General features: G+C 45.8%; 2 protein-coding genes across 2 annotated transcripts; both read left to right on the plus strand.

Moving 5' to 3' along the window:
• The first annotated feature begins 10,433 nt into the window (after window positions 1-10,433).
• LOC123068517 (GTP-binding protein YPTM2) lies at window positions 10,434-14,087 on the plus strand. Its single transcript, XM_044491099.1, has 8 exons — window positions 10,434-10,749; window positions 11,885-11,957; window positions 12,380-12,427; window positions 12,510-12,557; window positions 13,088-13,159; window positions 13,248-13,403; window positions 13,530-13,633; window positions 13,739-14,087. The coding sequence occupies exons 1-8, from the start codon at window positions 10,736-10,738 to the stop codon at window positions 13,833-13,835; spliced, it is 612 nt and encodes a 203-aa protein (XP_044347034.1). The 5' UTR covers window positions 10,434-10,735; the 3' UTR covers window positions 13,836-14,087.
• Window positions 14,088-21,620: 7,533 nt separating this feature from the next.
• Window positions 21,621-25,566, plus strand: LOC123068518 (GTP-binding protein YPTM2). The gene is made up of 8 exons (XM_044491100.1): window positions 21,621-21,863; window positions 23,272-23,344; window positions 23,637-23,684; window positions 23,776-23,823; window positions 24,430-24,501; window positions 24,618-24,773; window positions 24,845-24,948; window positions 25,193-25,566. Exons 1-8 carry the CDS (start codon window positions 21,850-21,852, stop codon window positions 25,287-25,289), a joined length of 612 nt encoding a protein of 203 aa, XP_044347035.1. The 5' UTR covers window positions 21,621-21,849; the 3' UTR covers window positions 25,290-25,566.
• Window positions 25,567-26,950: the final 1,384 nt, after the last annotated feature.

Below are 26,950 nucleotides of genomic sequence, written 5' to 3' on the forward strand. Positions count from 1 at the left end.
CTTGACGATGTGGACACTGGATCGGATGTCGATGAAGGCGGCGGCGGGCAGCCCCTTGGTGAAGATGTCCGCGAATTGCGCACTTGTTGGAACATGCATAACTCTGACCTCACCTAAAAAAACCTTCTCTCTTGCAAAATGGATGTCAATCTCTATATGCTTAATTCTACTATGTTGAACAGGGTACATGACATGTATACATCAGAAATGTTGTCACAGTACATAATGATAGCTTGTTGTATAGGGCAATGAAGTTCACCAAGGAGCTGACAAAGCCAAACTGTTTCATCAACATCATGCGCAACCGAGCGGTACTCAGCTTCCGCGGAAGACCTAGAAACAATTAGTTGTCGTCTGGACGACCAAGAAATCAAATTATCACCCAAATATACATAGTAACCAGAAGTGGAACGTCGAGTATCCAAGCAACCTGCCCAATCCATATCAGAGTATGCTATGAGAGTAAGCGTTGATGAGAAGGACATGGTCGAGAGTGCCTTTCAGATAGCGAAGAATGCGTTTGACGTGGTTATAGTGCGGAAGGCGAGGATCTTGCATATAAAGACAAGCTTGTTGGACAGAGTAGGCTAGCTCAGGACGTGTGAGAGTCATGTATTGCAACGCTCCGGTAAGGCTGCTATAGAGGGTATCATCAGGAATACGTTCACCTGAAGAAGAAATCTTGGACCCAGTGTATGCAGCCATGCAGGAGTGCGCATGGGATGACAATGAAGAATGCCAGCCTTGGATAGATGTTATGAGCATACCGTCTTTGGTAGAGGAAAAGGCCTGAAGGGGAGCGTGAAATGGCGATTCCAAGAAAGTGATGAAGATGGCCAAGATCAGTCATGTAGAATTCAGTGCGTAGGGAAGAAATGACGTGCACGAGAAAAGAGGAAGAAGAAGCGGTGAGTATTATGGCATCTACGTAAAGAAGAAGGTAAGCAGTGTGAGCATCAGATTTGAAAATAAAGAGAGAGGAGCCAGACCGGGAAGGTAGGAAACCGATGGTGTGCAGAAAAGTTGCAAAGCGTTGGAACCAAGCACGCAGAACCATTTTTGAAATTCACAAACATTTTTAAATGCGTGATCATTTTTGGAATCAGCAAAATTTTTACAAATGAATAAACTATTTTGTAAGTCATGAACAGATCTTTAATTTTCCGGATATTTTTCCATTCATGGACGTTTTTGGATGGCGAAATTTTGTTCAATTTAATTAACATTTTTTAATACACAAACTTTTTAAAAAATCTTGAATATTTTTTTATTTCCCGAACATTTGTTTTCAAAATGGCGAACATTTTATGAGTAAGCAGACGTTTTGTACAAAACCGTGAACAATTTTTCAATCCACAAACATTTTAGTTTGCGGAACTTTTTTGAAGTCCCAAATTATTTACAGCAGAAAAAACAAAAATGGAAAAGAAAAGGAAATAATAAAAAACAAAATTTAAACAACAGGGCGCCCGGACATGTGCCGACCCAGATGGGCGAGCTGTATCTTCTCCCAGCGTGTAGAGCGTAGTATAGGAGGTCCCTACTGCATGGGCCGGCCCAGATAGGGGATTCCCTGCGTGAAACTTTTTTTATCACTTATGAGGTGGCATTGGTGGGTAATATTTTGTAACTTTGGGGATAATTTTCGTGAGTAATGCTAGAAGCAATAGCTCCTTTATTATTACTAGCAAACATGCCCGTCCGTTGCAAAACGAGAAAACAATTCCCCATACACACCTGGCGACGTCAGCAAATCACTTTAAACTTTTTATGATGCACACGACAAACAATAAGATAAATGGTGTTGCACAAAAACATAAAGGTGAGATAATTTTTGAAGTATACTCATGGTGTTTCCTATTGATTAAACAACATAAATATTTACCTAACTGCCATCATCGCCTTTGTTATCGTTCCTCCTCGGTCATGCCCAGCAAGCAAATGTTGCATTAGGACAAAAATAGCAAAGTACATTTTAGTACTGAATGATAGCAGGTGCATAAGAGCATTATTTTTTGTATTGTCGATATATGTGTTTGCAACTGTAATTCAAGTCAAGTCTAAATTTGGTTGCAAACATATTAGACGGCTCCACCGCAAACAATCAATTTTTAAGGACATGCATACTAAATGTTCAGGGTTGCATATCAACATTGATATTGTTTAAAAAAATATGAACACAATTTTCAAATAATATGTTAATCAACGTTATTCCACCTGTTTACATAAAACTCGTATAAGTTGTTTAGTGTACATCATGACATAGGAGTTGGTTATTGTGCACTGTATGGAAACAGAGAGAATGATTTATGTATCAGTTGTTATCTTTACCGTATGGAGCTGGTAGTAAATAATAGCTTTGGTGAGAGCATCAAACTATGATGCATCCCAAACGTTATTTTAGAAATGATTAACATGTAAGATAATAGCATATTTGAAATCTACAATTTTTTGAGAAATTTTCAAATATAACATGTTAGATTTGGAGTTAGGATTTGAAAGATATGAATATCTTAAAAATATTTGAATCTGAAAAAAAGTTAAATAGGGAGAAAAAGCGGGTAAAGCAGGGGCCGAGCTTGGGTCTCCTAGTTGAAAGGGAACTGGTTCTTATTAACCAAAGATGAGGCGGTGTAACCAATTGAAAAGAAAGAAAAATGTGGAGAAATCAAGAATCGAAGACATAGGCTAAAGCCAGCGCAAGTATGCTTGTGATAAAGAAGGGTGTCGCCTTATATGAACCAAAGGCAAGGCGGATGCAGCCACTACGAAATGCTTTTTCTCACTTATGGGTGGCATAGTGGGTAATTAGTGACAACTTGGGGGATAATTTTGGTGATGTGCCGCTAGAAGCAATAGCCCATTTATTATTAGGTAGAGATTTATGGGTGACATAGTGGGTAATTAGTGGCAACTTTGGGGCCAATTATGGTGACATGCCGCGAGGAGCAATATCTCATTTATTATTACTAGAGACTTATGGGTAGCATAGTGGCAACTTTGGGGGAAATTTTGGTGACGTGCTGCCAGAAGCAATAGCCCCTTTATTATTACTAGCAAACATGTCCGTGCGTTGCAACGGGAGACACAAAAAATACATGCTAACCAAATAAGTATGATATAATATCCAGACATATGAGTGTCCTCTATTTTAATACGGTGTCTCACCATGTTGCCACATATCTTTCTTCTCACTCTCGTTGATGGTGAACACAATGTCCATATGATCGCAATGCATTCGACGTGGTAAATCCCTACGCAATGAGCTTGTCACTGTACAACACACTTGCCATTGTCTCACGCAAGGAAATATTTTAATCTTTAAAAACAAATCTCATCGACCACGAACTACTCCAATGCCTAGACATATAAAGACTTCTAAAAAACTAATCAAATCCCGGACATAAAATACTTCTGAATCGGTGAATAGTTTTTGGAGACAAACCTCTTTTTTAAATTAGGACATCTTTAAAAAATCACGAACATTTGTTTGTTCAGACAAACATTTACTGAAATGCATGAATAGTTTTTGAATTCATGAGTATTTTTTGACTCAGCTAACATTTTTTGAATTGATGACTTTTTAAAATTGGGGGATAAATTTTGAATTTAGCAAAAAAATGTTTTTTTAATATTTTCTAAAATTTCATGGACATTTTTCCCCAGATTCACGAATATGTTTTAAATACACAATCATTTTTTTCAAAATCATAAACATGATTTTACTTCCCGACATGTTTTTCCAGATTGTGTTTTTTTTATAATTTGTGAACAGTTTCATAAAATCACCAACATTTTTTGAAATAGGGAAAATTTTATGATTTCTCGAAGATTTTTTGAATTCACTCACATTTTATAATTCCTCAAACATTATTTTATAACTGGAATTTTTTTATAATTTGGGATTCTCAAATTAATTTAAAGAAGAAAAAACTAAACAGAAATGAGAAAAGAAAAGACAAACAAAAAAACAGGGGCGTCACACGCCGTAGGCCGGCCCATGAAGGCGTAAGGGGGGAGGAGGGTGGAGGAGGTGCCTAAGAAAAAGGAGGCAAAATAGATATATATTACCAGGATTCAAACCCTGGTCTCCAGGGTAGAAGCACCAGGCTCTAGCCACCACGCTAGTAGTGTGTCTGTGTTATAGATAGGGTATCATATCTATAAAACCACTAAACATCGCGACGCCTTTGGAAATAAAAACCGAATAATTTTCTTAATTTACGGGTGGCATAGCGGGTAATATATAGCTAATTCGGGGGTGATTATTTGGACGAACAACCAGAAGCACTATTTGCTTTATTATTACTAGTAAACATGCCCGTGTGTTGCAACGGTAGACACAAAAAATAAATGCTAGCCAAATAAGTATGACTCAATATCCAGACATGTGAGTGTCCTCTATTTTAACACGGTGGCTCACCATGTCGCCACATATCTTTCTTCTCACTCTCGTTGATGATGGACACAATGTCCACGTGATCATAATGCATTCGACGTGGTAAATCCCTAGGCAATGAGCTTGCCATTGTACGACACACTTGCAATAGACAGAACAAGACGTATACTGGCAGCTTTAATAACAGGGCTAAAAGTATCTTCATAATCGATGCCATACCTCTGTTTGAATCCTTTTGCAACGAGTCTAGCCTTGTAACGATCGATGGTGCCATCTGCCTTTTTCTTTATCCGGAACACCCATTTGCAATCAATTAAATTTTTGCCTCGCTGTGAAGGAACAAGATGCCACGTTTTATTTTTCTGAAGAGCTTGAAACTCATCCTCCATAGCCTTCCTCCACTTGATATCCGTGCTTGCTTCCTGAAACGTGTTGGGTTCTCCGGTAGAGCAGGTCAAACCATATTTAACTTTATAATTGACAGGTTGAATTACCCCAGCCCGAAGCCTTGTAACTCGTGGCGGTACGGAAACAGGAGACCCAGACACGTCCGCAGAAGATCCCACAAGCTGCTGCTCCTGGACAGAGAATCCAGGGGATCCCGAGGCTGATGCAGTCCCCGCTGGTGATGCCGGATCTTCTGCGGCCAGATCGGGAGACGAGGTAGCTGGGAGCGGCGCAGAAGATCCAGCCGCCTGCTCCGGATGGGCCCCTGTCGTCTCGCGTCTGGCGTAGACCCGCGGGGTCAGGCCAAACCGCGTCGGCTGGGTCCGCGACAGCGACCCCCCAGGTGGAGACGTGTCGAGCGAGGAGGGGCCACCCGCGTCGCCTGGTGAAGATTCGGTGGCGCGGCGCGCCAGGCACGGCTGCGATCCCGAAGCTGATAGCGGCTGCACTGTCGCCACCGATCCCGAGGGGGATTCGGTTGCAGCGCTGTCCCCAAGCGGCGGACACATGAGATGACAGATGTTTGAGCCATTTTCTTCATTGTTTTGCATCAAATTTTCTTGTGGAGTTTCACCACTGGATCCTGCATCATCAGAAACCTCAAGAACACGGTCAGAAGAGTTAGTCACGTAGTCATTACAATTGTCATCCCTAGGAGATATGCCAGATAGATGTGGTGGAAGGAGAAGGATTTCTTGGCGAAGAAGAGCACCAACATTAGGATGGAGAGCTGCGAAAGGAAAAACAGTCTCATCGAAAACAACATCACGAGAGATATATACTCGACCGGTAGGAACATCAAGGCATTTAACGCCTTTGTGTTCGGCACTATACCCCAGAAAAACACATTGTTTTGAGCGGAAACTGAGTTTGCGAGTATTATACGGACGAAGATTAGGCCAGCAGGCACAGCCAAAAACACGAAGTGAATGATAGTTCGGTCGAGTATGAAGAAGGCGTTGCATGGGTGTTTCATTGTTAATGACACGACTGGGAAGCATATTAATAAGATGGACTGCCGTAAGGAATGCCTCGTCCCAAAAGTTAAGAGGCATGGAAGCACATGCAAGAAGGGCAAGCCCTACTTCAACAATGTGCCTATGCTTGCGTTCGGCAGAGCCGTTTTGCTGGTGCGCATGAGGGCATGAAACATGATGAGACACGCCCAACTTTTGAAAAAAGGAGTTTAGCTTCTCATACTCGCCAACCCAATCAGATTGGACAGCGGGGATTTTGGTGTCAAATTGTCGTTCAACAAGTGCTTGAAAGTTATGAAAAACTTGGAAAACGTCGTAACGTTTCTTAAGAAGATAAATCCAAGTGAATTTACTGTAGTCATCTATGAAACTAACGTAATAAGTATGTCTACCAACAGAAGAGGGGGCTGGACCCCAAACATCAGAGAAAACAAGTTGTAAAGGTTTGGTAGAAATACTAGTAGAAACTGGATATGGTAACTGATGGGCTTTCGCCTTTTGACAAGAATCACAAATAGTTTCAAGACTACGCTCACCAACACATGAGAGCTGATTATTTCTAAGCACTTGTTGAACAATAACAAAAGAGGGGTGTCCTAATCTCGCATGCCACCGTTCTGATGAAAGTTTGATAACGCCACAAACTTGTTTATTGAATCTTCTAAACTGGGGAATCAAAGGGTAGAGCCCATGCACACATGTACCGCGGTAGAGAACGTTCCTCGTGGCCTGATCACGAATCAAAAAGAAATATGGGTGAAACTCAAGAAAAACTTTGTTGTCTATGGCAATGCGGTGAACAGAAAGAAGATTTTTTTTCAATTTGTGGGACATGCAAAATATTTTTGAGATGAATATTGCGATAAGGGGTAGTGACAATTGCATGACCAACATGATCTATCTTCATACCTTCACCGTTTGCATTGTGGACTTGATCTTGGCCATGATATTTCTCGTGCATGGTGACCTTCTCTAGCTCGTTGGTGATATGATTCGTGGCGCCGGATTCGATGTACCAATTTGTGTCCACTCCGTATGAGGTGTCTGCAGCTGCTGCAACTTTCTTGCGTTGGGAATTGTTCTCGGCATAGCGATAGTCACAATCCTTGGCAATATGATTATTCCTTTTACAAATTTGACATTTATTTTCATACTCATCGTAACCTTGGAACGGGCGTCCCCTGTTGTTGTTGTAGAAGGGGCGCCGGTTGGTGTTGTTGGAGTTGTAGTTGTTGCTGTTGCGTTGGTGGTGGCCGCCGCCACCACCACTGCCGCCGCCGGTGTTGCCATTGTTGTTGTAGTGGTTGTTGCCGGTGTTGTAGTTGTTCCCGCCGCCGCTGCTACCGCCACCACCATAGCTGCCGCCGCCGCGAGAGCCCCCGCCACCACCACCCTTGCGGTAGCCTTGGGGAGACCCGCTGCGGCCTCGAGCAGCAAGATTTGCAGATGACTTGAAGGCTCCTGCCCCCGTTCCTTGGAACATCTCAACGCGTTGGTCAAAGTTAGCGACCATGCCGAAGAGATCATCCACGGGCAGGGGTTCCACGCGCACATCCAGCGCCGATATGAGAGGTTGATAGTCCATATCCAGCCCCCCAATGATGAAGGAGAGAAGTTCTTGGTCGGTGATGGGCTTTCCAGCGGCAGCTAACTCATCGGAGAGGGCTCTCATGTGGCCGAAATAGGTGGAGGCGTTCTGGGTGCCTTTCTGTGCGTTGGAGAGAGCTATGCGACAGTTGTTCTCACGGGAACGGGATTGAGCGGCGAACATCTTTGCTAGGGCAGACCAGATGGCATGAGACTGTTCTAAGGATGCTACTTGGATGAGAACTTCCTTGGAGAGATTCCGCAGAAGATAGGCCACGATCTGCTGATCCTGGACAAGCCAGGGGTTGTAGGCGGGGTTGGGGGCGATCTGATCTTTCCCTTCAAAGTTTTTGGTCACGATGGTTTTAGGTGGTTCAGGAGTTGATTGATCGATGTACCCATATAGCCCTGCTCCCATAATCTGGGAACGAGCTTGGGCTTTCCAGAGGATGTAGTTGCTGCGATTGAGTGGCTCGGAAGTGGTGTAGTTGAGGCCAGGGGAGGAAACTTGCGATGAGGAGGACATGGCGGCGCAGGGGGAAGGTGATGGCTGCGAGGGGGAAGGGTTTAGCTAGATATGATGGAAGAGGAGGCTCTGTATACCATGTCAAAGATGGGTAAAGCGTCTCAACCCTCCTAAGAGAGCCCGCATGGTCTTATATTGATTGTGCGAGAGAAAACCCTCTCGTAGGTGTTTACAGAATCAACGATAACAGAAGAAAAGATAGGAAGTTAAAGAGAGAGAATAACTCCAACTAACTCTATCTAATCTAGGGATATAACTTGGCCTACAAGATAGACTAAACAGAGAGGGAAAGAGGCGTGACAACATGTCACGTAACAATATATTTAACAGATGTCATGCATTGTGAGACCTGTCATGCTAAAGAAAGAATACCAAATCCACAAGTCTTGTAATGCGGTGCAGTGATGGTGGGCTTTTTGGTATGATCTAAGGTATTGTCATTATCGTAAACTTGTTGGACAGTTCTTTCACATCCGGTGCTTGAATTGACGAAACCGAGCATTACTAGAAAATCCTCTCACTTCTCCAAATGCCAAAAGCTTGGTTGTTTAATGTACCCTTTCACTTCCGGTTTAATGTATTCTTGCGATCCTAACGGGTCCATGGACGTTTGATGTATCCTGTTATATGGTAAAAAGTGTTTCAACCACGTGGTTCGGACCTTTGGTGCCGATTTGATGCTCTCACCAGTTTAAGGGTAGCCCTAACGGCAATCTACTAATTTCATTTCGCATTCGTCCGTGGATAGGGGGACCAGTCCGCGGACACGGATGTGGAACGTCGCCATCCAATCATAGCCACATATATTGCAATTTTTTTCAACAAACCGAATGAAATTCATGCAAACCTGATGGATTTCATTCAAGTTCTAATATAATTTACATAAGCGGACGACATTGGACCGTTTTACTAAAAACAATAGAAAACTAAACGCTATATCAGAGTAGCACCTGTAGGCAAGGCCGCCCTGTCCTGCCGCACCGCCATCGTCGTCGTCCATCCAACGACGCAAGGATGCCAGAGGGCCGTGCCAGCCCTGTCAGACGGCTGCCTGACGCTCGCGGAGGAGCCTCTCCGCCTCCTGCTACTTGGTGCGAAGGGCTGCCCTGGCCACTGCCGGAGGCGCTGGCGGCGGCCTTCCCCTGCCGGTGTTGGTAGAGCAGTCGCTAAGCGACCGCTCCTCGCCGATCTTGGCGAGCTCGCCGTTAAGGCGGCGCCGGCGCCTAGCGGCCGTCTTCCGCGATGGTGACGGAGCAGTCGAGCGCCCACGCCGCGGCGAGGTCCAGGTCATTGCAGACCCATTCCGACGCCACGTCTGTCTTGGCGAACGCGGAGGGGAGACCGGCATTGCGCCGGTCGTACCTCACCTGCTGCCACGCCGCACGCTCGGTCTTGGGTACCATGGCCCGAAAGCCGGAAGCACCACCGTAAGCGCCGCCTCCAAGGTAGTGGAGGATGCCGCCACACGTCTTAGCGATCGCAAGCGGCTGCTCCTCCTTCTCCTTTGTTGGGCGACACTGACATCGTGGTGGCGAGGAGGGCCCGTCGATCCGCACATAGTCGCTGTACGACGGGGGTGACGTCGGCTCGTCCTTCACGCGACGGAGGCGCTGGGGTGACGCCGACTCATCCTTCACCTGCCCGAGTGGGGATGCCGGCTCTCGCTCAACGCGAACCCACATCGGGGACGGTTCGTCCTCCTTCACGCACGTCGGGCAACGATGTCGCCGGACCCATATGACGGAGTGAACGTTCCGTCATCAGAGTGCCTCCGAAAGGAGACAGGGCCGCTGCTGCGGCTGGTCCTTCTCGTCGCCGGAGGAGCCCACCGTCGTGGATGCGGATGGCCCGGGCGAGTGAGGGTGGTGATGCCACGATCTGCATGACGATGAACTTCCACCGGTGTCGCCTGCCTGCGCGGAGAACTAGGATTTCGACATCGCTGGGCTCAGAGGGGATGAAGGACTCGGATAGGAGGAAGGAGGACAGTGCGGTGCTCGGGAGGGTGTGGATCTGGACGGCGTCCGAGCGCGGCTTAAATAGCCGCGGCCGGGGCCAGGCGGAGGGGCAGTCACCCCGCTTCAACACGGCAGGCATCCAGTCTCCAGATGTGGCGTTTGCATTGCAGCGGCGGCACCCGAGAAGTCACGTCCGTCTACGCCGCCTTTCCGTCCAGTCAAATTGTGATATCAATGTCGGCCGCAATATGAATGAGACGCGGGATGGAAAGCGCGGGAGGGACGAATCGGGGTTAGGGTGGGTCAGGATGGTTAGAAGCAAGCTTAAAAGCAGTCCGGACTCCCGTAAAGCCCCTCCATTTACGAGAGAAAACATGTCCGGACCGCTTTGTGTGGGATGGCTTCCTCAGTCCGGACAACCCGGTTCGAGGGAGTCCGAGGGTCGGCTTAGAACGAGATGGTCCCACGGTTCAACCACCGACGGGAAGGAAGCACGTGCGACGTTGTTGTAGAGAAGAAGAAGAAAAAAAAAGGGTTTCCACGCGTCTGGCCAGTTGGTCTAAAATCGGGCTGGCCTGCTGGAGCCTGGTCCTCTCCCAGCGCATTGTTGATTGATTCACGGCAAGAGCGAGCGAGACGCCAAGAACTCGGACGGGGAAGTCGTGAGGCCGCCTGCCTCCGCCCGCCCAGGACTCGATCTCGATCCCCGCCGACAAGCGGATCCCCCGTCCTCCCGCCCGCGCCCGCCCAGGATTCGATCTCGATCCCCGCCGACAAGCCGATCCCCCGTCCTCCTGCCTGCGAGAGAGATCGGACGCCGCGGGAGCGCCCGGATCCCGCCATGAATCCCGAGTAGTAAGTCCCTCCCTCCCTCCATCCATACTCTGCTTCGCCCCCAGCAGTTCCGATCGGGGGGTCGGGGCTTTTAGGCCGAGATGAGATCTCGCCGGATCCGGCGGCCGCGGGGGAGAGTCGACTCTCGATCCCAGCAGAATCGCCGCGTTTTTTTCTTCTCTTAGGTCTGCATCGCGTCCGCGAGGGGAATGCGACCTAGGAGAGTTTGTTTAAATTAGGTGAAATTTGATGCGAAATCGTATGCTGCATCGACCTATCTTGCTGGATGCCGCTGGGTATACATGCTTATTTTTACTTGGTCATTTTGATTAGTGTTTCCAGGGGTGTTTATTGTGGATTTCAGGTTTCTACTACTATCTAATGGCAGTAAAAGAACAGGCAATTTTGTTTGCACAAGGTGGATAGGTCGATTTTGGTGAATTGTGCATGCTAATATCACTTGCACCATCTCTAGTTTCGCAATCACTTTGTTGAGTCTCATGCTTTTACTCCCAAAAAGGGAAAGAAAAAAAAAAGCATTCAATGTGCAGATGCAGATGTGGGTAGAGTATTGTACTTGTTGATACTGGTTGTCTAAAGTATGGGTCAGTTGATCGGATTTGCATATTTCTAGAATGCACCAGTCTGCTCAACATCCTTTACAAGCACGACCAAATGCTTGTTTGTTCATGTTGTATAACTGTGACAGTCATGGGTTCGGTTACTGCTGTAACTGTGGTTGCACTCATTCATTCGATTTTCCAATATCATTTTATCTTAATGCTGCAAGGGGGGACTATTTTACATTCTGTCACACACTAATGCATAGGGATCAAAGGGATCTATTAGCTCAGCAAAACTGATATTTGGCTGAGTATTAAACAGCAAAATATCTCTTCATCTGTCGCTCCTTACTTGCCTAAGCCTGACAATATTATTCGATCTAATCGTTGTGTGTTATTATCTTGAGAATACATTGCTCTTTGAATTTATTTTCAATCTTCCAACCATGGAGATAGTTATGGTATCTTATTATTATCATCTATGAAAGTGGTCGGACCTTTCCCCGGACCCTCCGCAAGTGCCATCACTGCTTGTTTTCTTCTCTGCGCACTCTGTTTGATGGAGACTAACATTCTCTTATTTGACCATGCAGTGATTACCTCTTCAAGCTTTTGCTTATTGGAGACTCAGGTGTTGGCAAGTCATGTCTGCTGTTAAGATTTGCTGTAAGAATCTCTATCGCAAGCATGATCCATTTTGCTATCTTTTTCCCGTCTATATATTATAGATTTTCCAGGTTAAAATTAGGTAGTTCATGGAATTAACCATTTTGTTTATAGGATGTGTAAGCTGAATCATTACTCACAAATGTTCTAATTTAAATTGCTCAACCTAAATAGTTCATTATTGGTAGCTACATTTTTCAAAAGATGATGGGCAACCCTAGATTCATCCATTTCAGCGACAAGTAATTCCGTCTCAAATGGATGTATTTAGCTAGATACATCCATTTGAGCGACAAGTAATTCCGGACGGAGGGAGTACTATATTGTAGTATGCCCTTGAGGGCAACTAATTATAATTACTATTAAATTTACCTGTGCTGCTTTGTTTGTTTGCCTCTTTAATATTTTGACTCTCTTGGCAGGACGACTCATACCTGGATAGTTACATCAGTACTATTGGAGTTGATTTTGTAAGCACATTTACTTTCTGCATAGTGCTTTTTGGCTGCTACAGATCCTTCTAAACGTAACTTATTTGGAAAATGTTAACAGAAAATACGGACCGTGGAGCAGGACGGAAAGACTATCAAGTTGCAAATCGTGAGTCTAGCTTATCTCGTGATTTACTTGATATGCATCCGTTGCTAGTAACCAAGCATGCCTGTGCAAGTAGCATTTAGTTGTGATTTTGTTGATGATCTGTAAAACTTCATTGAGACATAGTTCTCCCAGTGACCACTATTATTTTGTGGGATGCAAATCATGATTGTTAGTTGAAGTCGATTGATATGGAACAGACACACTCAACCACTCCTCCTGAATATATATGAACTCTGTTGTCACTTTGTGGTTCTCTTTAGTCTGTCCAGTTAATATAACTGGACCATTAAAAGCTTTCATTATTTGTCTTCCCCATGAAGATTCATTCTTTCTGGATGTTTACAAATGAAAAATAGATGTAGCTCAGTTTGAACGTGAGGGATAGCAGTCTTGCAGCTTATGTGTACGTGCTGTTCGGATTGGGCATTCCCTCTGTTTTTCATCTTCCACTTCAGTTGCAGTGATGCAGGATAGCATTATCCTTTTCAAAGTTATTAAACCCCTTCATTCTACAACCTTTTTCTTTTCAGTGGGACACTGCTGGGCAAGAACGTTTTAGAACTATTACCAGCAGCTACTACCGAGGGGCCCATGGGATTATTGTAAGTGTGCTTATGCAAACTTCATTTTAGTCAGATTACAAATTTACATGTATGATGGCTTGACAGGAATATTCAAATGGTATTGCAGATTGTCTATGACGTGACAGACCAAGATAGCTTCAACAATGTGAAGCAGTGGCTCAACGAGATTGACCGCTATGCCAGTGAGAATGTGAACAAGCTTCTCGTGGGGAACAAATGTGATCTGGCTGACAAAAGAGCTGTGTCATATGAAACAGCAAAGGTATCCTCGAGTCTCATGCAAACATTATGTTTTTAGCTGTTAACTTCACAATCTGCAGATTCCAACCTTCCATTCCCTGAAGGCATTCTCACTGCTATTTATCTTTATTTTTATGTACATATATAGGCATTTGCTGATGAGATTGGCATCCCATTCATGGAGACCAGTGCAAAGAACGCCCTGAATGTTGAACAGGCTTTCATGGCCATGGCTGCTTCGATCAAGGATAGGTTTGGACCCACACCGAAACTAGCATTCATGATGGTTTATATTAATGCGCTAGTCTATGAACTTTAGATGAAGAACTTACTGAAAACAATGGCCTATGTTTCCAGGATGGCGAGCCAGCCAGCCGCAAACAACGCTCGCCCAGCTACTGTACAGATCCGCGGGCAACCTGTCGAGCAGAAGGCCAGCTGCTGCTCTTCTTAGAAAACCATGCAAACTTGTTGATGCTCCGTCACCTTTATACATGTTTTCTTATTTGTTTTTACTTGTTATCTTTATTCTTTTCTTTCTAGTGTACCTGCCTTCTGAAATTGTGTAACTTGGATGAATATATATCTTCTTACATTTGCAGTTGTTTCTATGGTTAACTTGGGGTGACACTGCTGGTCATAGTATTCGATCTGTATCTATATGGTTCTATTACTAACGATATTATATGATAGCCGATTTCCTTTTTCTCCTCTCAGCGAGGTAGAAACAAAGAATGGGAATATGATGATTTTTTTTTGTAATTGGAGTATGATTATCTGATCTTGTAATATGGTTGACTCCTGAATTATCATTTTGTAAAAAAGTTCACTACGAGTATGCTTTCAGGAGGTCGTCAGCATGAAGTCGTGGGTCTTCACTTTCTTCTTCTTGAGGGATACATTTTCATGGCAGCTTTATATTAATTTGGCAGTTTTTATTACTTGGCAAAAATATGGATTATATTCTCTCCGTTTCTTTATATAAGACGTATTTATTTTTTGATAAAATTTAACAATGTAAGGTGCATTTGTTCTAATTCCTCGTAATTCTGATCTTGGCATTGCAGAAAAAGAAAAGTATATCTCCCTTGATTTCATGTATTTCTCTTTGTAGAGAAAGAAAAGGAATCATCTCTTCCGATTGCATGTATCCCTTCCTTTTGTAGCCTACATAATTTACTTGTCGCTAATCTACGAATTAGACAAGTTAGACGAGGAATTTCGTCCTAAATAGTCAATAATTATGTGCCTTGAAAATAATACACCTTAAATAAAAGAATGGAGGGAGTATCAACAAGAAAATCACGAGGCTCGTCCTGTTAGGTGTACTGGAGCCTTAGAGCCTTCTACTTTACTCCCACCGGTCCCTAATATAAGGAGTATTTATTTTTTCAAAAATCAAATGAGTGCACGTTTGATCGAGTTTTAAGAAAAAATATATCAATATCCACAATACGAAGTTTATATTATTTGTTTCATAATGAAAAGTAGATTCATACTTTATCTATTAAATATTGCAAATGTTATTATTTTATTCTATAATCTTGGTCAAACATGCAAATGGTTGACTTGCACGGAAACAATACACATTATATTTTGGAATGGAGGTACTAGCTAATAGGGACAATGGTTAAACAATATACAAGCAAAATTGTGGCATAAAACATGCATTCTCATAGACCGCTATTGCGGGTTGGATAGAATTGTCACCATTCGGCGTGACTTCTATAACTTCCATACAATCTGCCTCCACATTTATTTTTGCCGATGCCTCCATATTAACTTGCTACATGCACATGAGCCCATCTCTGAGAGCCCGGACTTCCGAAGTACCAACATCTTAAACAAAGGGAATCCCATTGGCAGGAAATAACTCTTATCGTCTTAAATGATAGCACCAGTTCCTTAGTAAACTTGTATCCTCCAACTTGAGGTGCCACCACCAAAGCCAAGTGATCCGGGTTATCAACCCGGGGCGGGTGATCTGCCCGACTCCACATAATGGGTTGCTCAGACCATCGCAAGTACCGGGGAACTGCCGGCTCAACGGCGTTCAGTGCCCTCTTGTGAAGCTTCTAGTCCCGTTTGCAGAAACTTGTGGTGAAAACGTGATACTGCCCACTGTTCAACTGTTTTGGATGATTCTGATATCCAGATTGCTACTGTTGCTGACCCCCTTGGCCAGATTGTTGATTGTAACCACCTTGGCTACCTTGATTAAAACTGCCCTGATTATTCGAGTGGCCCTGAAAACCGGAATTAGAGCCGCCACCTCCATGACTCGGGCCGTGAAAATCGCCGTTGCCCGAGCCGTCGCCTGGCCCCTGATTGCCATTAAACATGTTAAAATTTTTGAAAGCCTTCATAATCGTACAATCCTTCCACATGTGAGTGGCCGGCTTCCCCCGAGTGCCATGCCTTGGACGGGGCTCATTCAGCAACTGCTCAAGAGTGGGACCTGACCCGCCAGACCGAGGAGGTGGCCTCCCCTTACGTCGTTGATTGTTGCCTTGCGCATTAGTGTTAGCCACAAACTCCGAGCTACCATCAGCCTTATGTTTGTTGTTGCCTCCTTGATTTGCCGGGTTATACTGAGAGCCCTTAGCGTTGCCGTTCTTCCTTCCCTTCCTTGTCTTTTCATCGTCTGACTCGGGATCCTTGGTACTATCAGAATCTGCATACTTGACTAGAGCCGCCATCAGCTGGCCCATGTCATTACAATCGCGCTTGAGCCGTCCCAGCTTCTGTTTCAGAGGCTCAAAACGGCAATGTTTCTCCAGCATTAAGACTGCAGAGTCGGCGTCCATCTTATCAGATGAATGTATTATGGCCTTGACCCGGCGCACCCAATGGGTCGTTGACTCACCTTCCTCTTACTTGCAATTAGTCAAGTCCACAATCGACATGGGCTGCTTGCATGTATCTTTGAAGTCCTGAACAAACCTCTCCTTTAACTCTGCCCATGAACCGATGGAATTAGGTGGCAGCCCCTTCAACCAAGTATGGGTCGTTCCATCCAGCATCATGGTGAAGTACTTGGCCATTGCAGCGTCACTAACTTCCAGTAGCTCCATGGCCATCTCATAGCTTTCGATCCATGCCCCAGGTTGTAAGTCGGCCGTGTAATTAGGAACCTTTCAAGGTCCCTTGAAGTCCTTGGGCAAACGCTCGTTACGCAGAGCCGGTACCAAACAAGGTACGCCCCCGGTTCTAGCAGTCACGCCTGCCTTAATTGAAGTCGTCGAATAAATCGGAAAAGGCTGATAAGCCGCCTGCTGAGCCGCTAGCTGAGTCACCTACTCAATTTGCTGACGCACTCTGTCTTGATTACGCAAGTTAGGAACTCCATCACGCGTCGGGTCGTGCCTGCGCGGCTGGTCATGGCGTCGGACATTGCTTGAAACGGACGGTGAGTCCATATGCCTGCTGTAACTCTGGCTCCGGCTCGGACGTGGAGTTGAATGAATCTTGTCCCTGCTATAAGAATATGCATCCTGTTGTGCTAAGGTCGTTTGAAGAAGCTCTCTGACCCTTCGTGTTTCAACCGCCGTCGAAGAGTCGCCATTGACTAGGAGAGCCGCCAATCGCGCTGCCGCAACAATCATGTTCTCTAGTGGATTAGAATAATGACCCGACGGTGTTGGTACATGCTGAGGCGGAGCAATATCCGGACATGGGGGTTCCATCACACATGGCTGAACCGGCGTTCCTGCCCCAGGTGTCGTCGTACAATTTACCTCCAGCGGGTTACTGAGCCCTGCACCAGGCGTGCAGAAAAGGTTTCTAGGTTCATACACCATAGGCAGACGGGACTGGTGCCTTCTCCTCATGACCTCATTAGACGCGTTCTGATCCATTGTAAGCTGGAAAGCCTGTGCCTGAATCTGCTGAGCCCGAGCATCTAGAGCCACCCGTTCCGTGGCCTCCTGACGTCCTCTGTCGCCAGGTCTTCTTTAGCTTGCGCTATCTCCTCACATAGCTGCGCTACCTCCGCATCATGCTGAGCTTGATTCTCCGGGTTAACCACGGCTGTCAACAGAGCCATCAATTTATCCATCAGAGACATCAAAACCTAAGCCGGTGGGCGGACTGAGCCTCCTGCTCCGGCTGCTGTCACCACTGCTGACCCGGAAGTCATTGCTGCCGCAGTTGAAGAATTTAACCTGGGCTGGGTACCAGCCATAAAGATCCCGACTCAGCTCGGCGGCTCAAAGGGGTCCGGAATACTACTGCCATCGGAATAGCCCCCAAGCCCGCCATCTTGCAGTTGATACAACAAATCCGTCTCACTCGTGATGACTCATCATTAGAGTAGATGACCGTCTCACCGCCAGATAAAGATCCTTCAGAAAATTCCCCTCCATGGATGCATCCCACGAAGGCACGCTTCACGGCGGGCTGAGCTTGGGCGGGTCTCGCGCGATGAGCCATTTCGATGATGTCGGTGTAGATGTCCGGTTCAGGTCCCGGCTCGCCGATCTTGCCGATGAAGACGTGGATTCCTCCGAAGGGGACCCGGTACCCGTACTCAATTGAGCCGGTTTCGGGGCCCCAGCCTGCGTCGTCGATTTAGAGCTTGCCGCGATGATCTTGGTCATCTGGCCCACAGTGTATCCTTTGAGCCCTTCGAGGCTGCCCTTCAAGAACTCAAATCCACCGTGCGCTGGCCCCATGGTGGGCGCCAACTGTCGTAGAATTGTCACGACAGATGTCCTAGTGAAAGGACTTAGTCGTGGAGCCATCGCAACTGGGAAGCTTAAAGGGGTTAAAACAGGACAAAGGACACATGGGTTTATACTGGTTCGGCCCCTTGCGATGAAGGTAAAAGCCTAATCCAGTTTGAGGTGATATTGCTATGTCTAGATTACCAGGGGGCGTAATCCGCTTGACCTAGTTCTCGATTTGATGTTACTTGTCCTGAACCGCCGCCGGGTCGTCCCTTTATATACAGAGGTCGACGCCCAGCGGCTCTCAGAGTCTCGGTCAGCTCATAAACAATGTCTGGCTTGGTGACTATCTATTCCTGCCTTACAACACAAGCCATACATACATGTCGGTTTATCTCTACGGACCTTAAGTCGCCTTTGGGCTATGGGCCCTTAACTGAACAACCATCTTCAAGTGTCTACGTGGGCTTCATAGTAATGAATCGCCATAGGTATGACCCAGCCCCTCCTGGGCGGGTCATGCCTAATAGTTATATCCCCAACAGAAGGAGAGAATAACAATTACAAGACAACTAACACTCGCTGCGAACAACAAGCGTAGCACCAACTCCACATCCGACTAGTCCAAAGACATCCACCAACGACAACACAACTACAAAGCAAAAGAGCCTGCCCAACACCAAAAACTTCGTCGCATCTCGACCGACATCGGTCACCACCGAAGAGTAGCAACTTCTATCAAGCATCTCTTATCGACGCACCATCCTCCCTTGATGCCTAAAGGAGATGGCAAGAGGATGGCAGGACTCGATCTGACCCGAGGGACGACGTTGAAGACGCCGCCATCGTGCCGATCCAGCACCGGATCAAGGCTTTCGCCCGAAGACAATTGCCAACACCAAGCGAGCGAGGAGATGGTGACACACTCGGCGACGCCTCCAAGGAGGGAAACGACACCCACGGGTGCCATCGCCGTCGGCCCGATCACCACCGGACAGGATTTTCATCCGTAATGCCACGCATCTCCGCACCTCCAAGTGTAGGCAGTACCGACCATGAAGTCTCGCACCGCCATCACCGCAGCAACTTGCCATCGAAGCCGTGCAGCCGAGGTCCTCCCACACCTGCACTGCCGAGAGAACGCGACTAGTAGCCACAAACCACCCCAGACGAGGAGCCGCAGGAGCTAACCATGCCGTGCAAGAGCTGAATCCAGCACGACGGCCTTCACCTCGCACCAGGGGACTACCGCACAACGAACTTAGCCCCAAGGCCAGATTGAATCTGGAGGGAATCCGATCTGGCCAGCACGTCCCTCCACCAATCCGGCGCCATCACATCCGGGAGCAACCCAGCGCGCCCAGCACCTTGAGGCGTCCGGCCGCCCACTGCCCGCCATGGACTCCCTCCTGGTAGGGCCTCACAGCGCCGCCACCGCCATAGCCTGGAGCTCGCACCGTCGCCCCCATCTGAGCCGGCGCCCCAGCCTCCGCCGCCACTCTTCTACGGCCCTGGCCTGAGTCCACCTCTCCGCTGCGCCTCTGCCGTGCGCCAGTGACAGCCGCCGTGGATCCCGCTTCCGGTCATCCCACCACCAGGCGACCCCGAAGATGTCCACTCCGCGCGAAGGGGCCCGTCGAGGGGTGCGCCTCCAGCACCCGCCGCCTTTGTCGGTCGGGCGCGGCCACCAGCGTCGGCGCCGGCGGCGTCAGCGGTCGGAGTAGTGGATCTGGCCCTCTTTTGGTCTAGGGTTTGGGGGGCCTCCGGAGCTGCACGCGCGTGCGACCCGAGAGGCGTTTTCGGGAGTGGTTATAATGGGTTGGGAGCACATATTGGTCTTCTTGAATGGTCACGGAGATTCATGCTTTGGAAGTAGACCACACATGGTCATATTGTAACAGTTTTCGCCTGATTTTCTATTCGAGTGCAGCGTTTCGGTGCCTAGTCTCATCTGCACCCGGTCAAAAAACGAATCACAAGATTTTTTTTAAAATTCTAATTTTTTTTGCATGGTAGAGAATTTATTGCGTGAGGTCCGCTCCAATTTTCATATCATTTAGACATCTGAGTAGCTCTCAGCAAAAAAAGACAAATCGGATCACGATAATGCATGAACAGTAAACTTTTTTACAGATCCCGAATTTGTCTTTTTTGCTGAGGGCGAGCCGCTCAGATGTCCAAATGATTTGAAAATTGGAGCGGACATCACACATCAAATTATCTATCATGTAAAAAAATAAGATTTTTTTTGAAATTTTCTAGTATTTGTTTCGAATTTTTTCAGCGCGGGTGCAGACGAGCCTGGGCTCAGAAGTGGATTATCGATTCTATTTTACTTAATAAATTGACGAGACAATTCTTATACATTCTTAAAAAAAGAGCAATGCTATTTTTTATTGGGAAAAATTCTGATATATTCATCTTCAATCATTTGGTAGTATAAGGAACATCAAAATAATAAAAATTACATCAAGATCCGTAGACCATCTAGTGACGACTACGAGCACTGAAACGAGCTGAAGGCGCGCCGCTGTCATCGCCCCTCTCTCGCCGGAGCCGGACAAACCTTGTTGTAGTAGACAGTCGAAAAGTTGTCGTGCTAAGACCCCACATAGAACCAACGCACCGGAACAACAACCGCCGTCTGACAAAGAGTGTAGATCAGAAGGACCCAATCTGAAGACACACCGAACAACGAATAGATCCGAGCAAATCCACCAACGATAGATCTGTCGGAGACACACCTCACAAACGCCCACCTACAGTGACACATCACCGAAACGGGGGGCTAGGCTGAGAGACCAACATTCCATCTTGAAGGAGCCGCGCCGTCTCGCCTTCCTAAGCAGGACACAAACACTAACAAGACTCGGAAAAAAGATCTAAAAACGGAGTCGTCCCACCGGCAAGGGTCGGGATTCACTCCGCCTCCACGACCCTAAGGCCACGAGAGACAGAGACGGGGCAGATTGGCGGGAGGCAGACTTTAACAATATTTGGAAGTTTAGATCAGGGATATACTCCCTCCGTCCCAAAATAAGTGACTCAACTTTATATTAAAACTAGTACTTCCTCCGTCCTAAAATTCTTGTCTTAGATTTGTCTAAATACGGATGTATCTAGCTATATTTTAGTGTTAGATACATCCGTATCTAGACAAATCATCCGTATCTAGACAAATCTAAGACAAGAATTTTAAGACGGAGGAAGTATAAAGTTGAGTCACTTATTTTGAGACGGAGGGAGTGTGGTTTAAGAGCAATAAAGACTTTCAACAATTTACGTAAATGAGACGCAGGTGTAGCATTTTCGCTAAAAACGTGAGAGCTGTTACAATTTACTCTATCTGTCCCATAATATAAGAGCGTATTGACACTAGTGATATGTAAAAAAGTTCATATATTATATATTATGGGACGGTCCCATAATATAAGAATGTTTTTGAAAGTAGTGATGGAGGGAGTAAATGAGTGTAGCACGTATGGATTTTGTAAATCTTTGCGTAAGAATAGGATTTTCCGAGATGGTGAGAAAGGGTGCGGCGGCGTGCGAGAGCGAGAGCGAGAGGGCAGCGAACACACACGTGCCCACAACCGACTACCGGGGCCCACCTGGCGGCCCGTAGAGGGCCTGAGAATTCCCCACCTTGAGATCGGCTTGTTAGAAAACAACCGTGAGATCGGGTTCGGGCAGGCCGCCGAGTCGTCGTCGTCATCGTCGTCGTCGAGCTCGATCCCCACACCACCACCCGTCCCGCGCCGGCGCCCCCCCCGGAGATCGGAGCAGGATCCCGACCTCGCCATGAATCCGGAGTAGTAAGTCGCTTGCTCTCGCCTCTCCTCTCCCTCTCTGGTCGAATCAATTGCGGGGGCCGGGGATCTCGCCGGATCTGGCGCCTGCTGCCGTCGATTCGCGGGATTCAGCTCTTAGTCCCCTCCTACTTTCGGCGGATTTCGACCGTGGCCGTGCATGATCTTCGTCATGCTAGGGAAAAGCGCAGGAATAGTACTGTTCGTGTAGGAAGATCTTCCTTGGGTGCGTGCGATCGCGTGGCCGACGCGCCGCCGGGCTCGCCCTCCTCCAGCTCAAACCGCCGGCCGGCGAGAGGTCATTAGGGTAGCGAGAGGACGCGACAGATGGCCTCTGTGCAGAGCAAGACGATGGAGTTGGGATGGGGATGGTTGTGTGGTGGAGTGAATGTTGCATGCTAGATGCACACACACACACACACGGTTGTTTGTACCAGATGATTTTTCCCACATAATCAGAGATGGCTTCGGTGATGACAAGCAGCAAGGACCCAGCTGTGATGAACCCTTTATTCGACAGTGGTTTAGCCATGTTATTAGGTTTCCTGCATTTTTTCTATCCTATGTTCCAAACGGAGACTTATTGTTTTTCTTCTAAGCAAATGCGTTCTTACTGTGGACCGCTGTCACGGGTGTTGTTGTTTCATTAGAAGGATGCTTGTTCTTAAAGGGTGACTATGGTGATAGGCCTATGACCGCTCTGAAAACACTTCTCGTTGTTCTATGGACAAGAAATTGTTGGTTAGCATGTTGGTGGTGTGATCCTATGATGCTTAGTGCATCCATATGTACATTCTACAAGCACGACCGGATGCCTTGCTCAATCCGATTGGTCATGTCTTTGTATTGTGCACATGGGTATTGCTTCTGTACCTTATGAATGTACATCGTCGTTCACGGAATCGTTCTCTTGGTTAGTGTTGAGCTGTTGTGTAGCTTCACCATTGGAAACTGTTACTTATCTATTCAGCTTCCTTTTTCTATCTTTTTTTTTCTCGAGAAAACGCAAAGACTTTGCGTTTCTTTCATTGAAAAGTGGGGGAACAGGTTACACGCCTCCTAGGAGGTGGTTTGCAGTTTATCCTTTTTCTATCTCTCTATACAAATTTTCTAACGTGCACTGCTGTACTGCAACTGAATCAAATTTACTGAATATTACGTATATAGAACACCAAAATATCTGTCTATGAATTAATGCACAAACTTCTAAGCCTCAAGATGTTGATTCTATCCAATTTTGGTATAGTTATCTTAAATTTATTGATCTTTGTATTGCTGCTCAATGTTCTAAGCATGGATATAATGACTATGTCTCATTTTGTTATTATTGCCATGTAAATGTTGTCATTACTTGTTTATTTCGTATAGTAAGTACATTTGATTGAGACTAATATCCTGTTACTTGACATGGCAGTGACTATCTCTTTAAGCTTCTGCTTATCGGAGACTCAGGTGTTGGCAAGTCATGCCTTCTCTTAAGATTTGCCGTAAGAATCCCTATCTAAAGCATGATTTGTTCACTATCTTTTATAGGTCTTCCCTTTTTTAGTATGCATCTTCATCTTAAAAGTTTGATATAAGTTGTCTTCCGGGATATCATGGAAACTATCAATTTATTTTTAGGCTCAGTAAACTGTATGATTTCCCACGACTTAATACGAATGAGGAGTTCATTGTTGGTAGCTACTGTTTCTTAACAACATGGAGATGATCCCTATAACATTCTTGTTGTTACTAGTTAATTTACTCTGACCTCCTTAATATCGACTCTTTTGGCAGGATGACTCGTACCTGGAGAGTTATATCAGTACTATTGGTGTTGATTTCGTAAGTATATTTACTTTCTTGGTCTGAGTGTTAATGTTCTGGCCACCTTAATTGAACTTGTAGCCTTGTTTTCTTCCAACTTTGTCGATAGAAAATACGTACTGTGGAGCAAGATGGAAAGACTATGAAGCTGCAAATCGTGAGTCTATTCTTTCTTTCTTTTATGTCCAGTATGCATGTACCATTGAATCCAGATTTGACAAAATAGAAGACTTTATTGGGAAACATTTCATTTATAGCCCTCTTTTGTTTTGTTGAGTTTGCTGGATTTACCCTTTGCATAATATATATCATGCCGTTATTCATCAGTGTTTATGTGGTTGTTAGTTGAGGCCGGTTCATAGGAAACAGAAACACCACTGTGCCTGAATATGTAGGCAGTCGCACAACCCCTTTTCACCTTGTGGATTTTTTTAGTTCCACCCATTTAAATTACTGTTGCACATAAAGAATAAGAGTAGTTTAGCCCATTAAATTAAATGTTTATATTAAGTTTCTTAGTTCGCATAAAGAATCACACTTTCAAGATGTTTTTAGGTACCAAAGTGATGCCCATTTTGAACATCATATTTAGGGACCTGATAGTATGCCATTTAAATACTTGGGTGGTACGGTAGCTCATGCTGCACCTACTGTTGGCATTTGGCGATTCTTCCTTCCTTTTGTGTGACACATTACATTTAGTGATGCAAGATATCCTTTTCCTTTCCTTTAAACCCCTCTTTGGTACCTTTGTTTTTATCAGTGGGATACTGCTGGGCAAGAACGCTTCAGAACTATTACTAGCAGCTACTATCGAGGGGCTCACGGGATCATTGTAAGTTTGTTTATGTGAAATCTTATTTTTATTTTTCACATGATATTTAACATGCATAAATGTTCCACTTTTTATATATTTGGAATTTGAATACATATATACAAATGGGGTTGCAGATTGTCTATGACGTGACAGACCAGGACAGCTTCAACAATGTGAAGCAGTGGTTGAACGAGATTGATCGCTATGCTAGTGAGAATGTTAACAAGCTTCTTGTAGGGAACAAATCTGATCTCACTGACAAAAGAGTTGTATCATATGAGACAGCGAAGGTACCTTATACTTTACTCATATCTGCTGAAGCATTCTTTCTGCTCTTTGTGTTTACATTTGGTGTATGCAGGCATTTGCTGATGAGATTGGCATCCCATTCATGGAGACCAGTGCAAAGAATGCCTTGAACGTTGAGCAGGCTTTCATGGCTATGTCTGCTTCAATCAAGGACAGGTGTGTGTTCCCAGACGGTTTAATTAGCACAGGCCATCCTACTAGTCCACTTTTTTTTAACTACCATCATTTTACACTCTATTTACTGCTCATTGATGCTCTGTTCCTATAGTATCATAACCAAAATTGCCCTACACTCTTTAGCATGTTGCTGTTAACTGTTCTATGTTATTCCTCACGCTGTTGTTCTATATACACCTCATAGAAAGAGCATATAATTATGAATAAAAATCTTGGTTTCCAGGATGGCGAGCCAGCCAGCCGCAAACAGCGCTCGCCCAGCCACGGTGCAGATCCGCGGGCAACCTGTCGAACAGAAGACGAGCTGCTGCTCTTCTTAGAAATGCAGGCAGCCGCCATCCGTGTTACCCAAATGGAGACGCAAACTTGGCCGCGCCATCCTTGAGTCCATGCTTCTACATAGGCCTACTACATCTTACACCTTCATTCCATTCTTTCTAGTGTACTTATTAGCTCTTGAATCGTTGGACTTGTAACACCGGACGGAGTTTGGAGACAGTATCTTCTTCTAGTTGTGTATCTTGAATGGTTATATGTTACGATTTGCAGCTGTTGCTTTTCTTCCCTAAATTTAAGGTGGTTTCTACTTTTACTTGATCAAAATGTTCCGTTCTTCAAAAATATTATCCGACAGTATGCCTATCTTTATGGTATAGGAAGTTCCTGACTATAGTTTTCAAGGTGCACTTGTTGATTGTTGAAGGCAGCATCAGGAATGTGCACAACATGGCAAGTTGCCAACATTAGATCAACTGGGGCGTGTTTGGTTGCCTGGGCAAATCGCAACCATTAGATCAGCTGGGGTGTGTTTGGTTGCCTGCATCTTTTGTCTTGGGCACGGTTGAGTTGCCTGTATTTGTGATATTGGTATGCAAAGCAGAGCTGTTTTGCTCACCCCGTGGTAGTCTTACCACACAAATGCAGCACTTCATATCATACATAACATAAGAACAACATAATAAATTAACAGTAGAAACAAGAACAACAGCTAAATAGTTCATAATACCTAATAAGACCATAGTTTAAGACATCAAAGGCATCCCTTGCCCCTGCACGACCCCAGGGTGTTGAACCTTGAGCAAAATATACAGTTCTGTAGTAAGTTCAGACGATCAAGCCTAGCCCGGAGAGCCACATGACGAGCAAGTCGCTGTGGATGATTGTGTGACGCCGACAGAAGTAGTCTCAACTGCTCCCGAGCACCATCTGCCCCTGAAATGTACGGACCTACACCCAAAACTCACACCACTTGTTGGCAGAGGCTGACGACACCAGGAGGGCTGAGGACTAGCCATTTCTTTATCACCGTCCTAAAGGCAGGCGGGATGACCAGCATGGTGATCTCTTCCTCGTTCTTGATCTGCACGTAGAACCCATCGACTCCCGTGCACCCTCCTTGTGGCCGAGCCTAGGCCTCCGGCCAACGCCCAACGGCTGGCTCATGGCGGCAACCCTGCCCGACACCACCTCCCTCCCGAGCTAGCAGTTGATGGGGATGATGTCCTCGGCATCCTTGGTGACGGTGATGACATACACCCCTCTGCCGACGGTGTCCCATTCCATCTTCACAACCTTATCAGTTTAGTGGATGAGAGTGAGCAAAATTACAATAACCATTGGTCGTTGCGTTGGTCATTTGCAACTGTCACTGATAAGTGGCGATTGCACTTGGATGGTGCTACGATAAAATCATAGCATTGTCAAAGTGCAACCGCCAATGGTCAGTGCCATGATCAGAAACCATCAAATGCATCAATCTAGTATGCACATGCTCCCCCGCCTTCATCGAACCCAAAACAGATAAATAAAAACAAAAGAACTAAAGATAACTGGGAAGATACTAAGAAAATCAAAAGATGAAGAAAAAGAAAGAGGTAAATACATCACTGACGTCTGAACTTGCCAGGAATGTGCATTTTGATGCCTGAACTTGCAAAATACATTAAATTGGTTTCATAACTTGACATGGACGTGTATAGAT

Source organism: Triticum aestivum, chromosome 3B (genome assembly GCF_018294505.1).
Source record: "Triticum aestivum cultivar Chinese Spring chromosome 3B, IWGSC CS RefSeq v2.1, whole genome shotgun sequence".
Taxonomy (NCBI): Eukaryota; Viridiplantae; Streptophyta; class Magnoliopsida; order Poales; family Poaceae; genus Triticum; species Triticum aestivum.

Bases quoted from the DNA above. Each gene is read 5' to 3' on its own strand.
- LOC123068517 (XM_044491099.1), top strand. The intron at 11,958-12,379 runs GTAAGAATCTCT...CTCTCTTGGCAG, and splicing joins GTCTGCTGTTAAGATTTGCT to GACGACTCATACCTGGATAG. The intron at 12,428-12,509 runs GTAAGCACATTT...AAATGTTAACAG, and splicing joins GTACTATTGGAGTTGATTTT to AAAATACGGACCGTGGAGCA.
- LOC123068518 (XM_044491100.1), top strand. The intron at 24,502-24,617 runs GTAAGTTTGTTT...ATGGGGTTGCAG, and splicing joins GAGGGGCTCACGGGATCATT to ATTGTCTATGACGTGACAGA. The intron at 24,949-25,192 runs GTGTGTGTTCCC...CTTGGTTTCCAG, and splicing joins TCTGCTTCAATCAAGGACAG to GATGGCGAGCCAGCCAGCCG.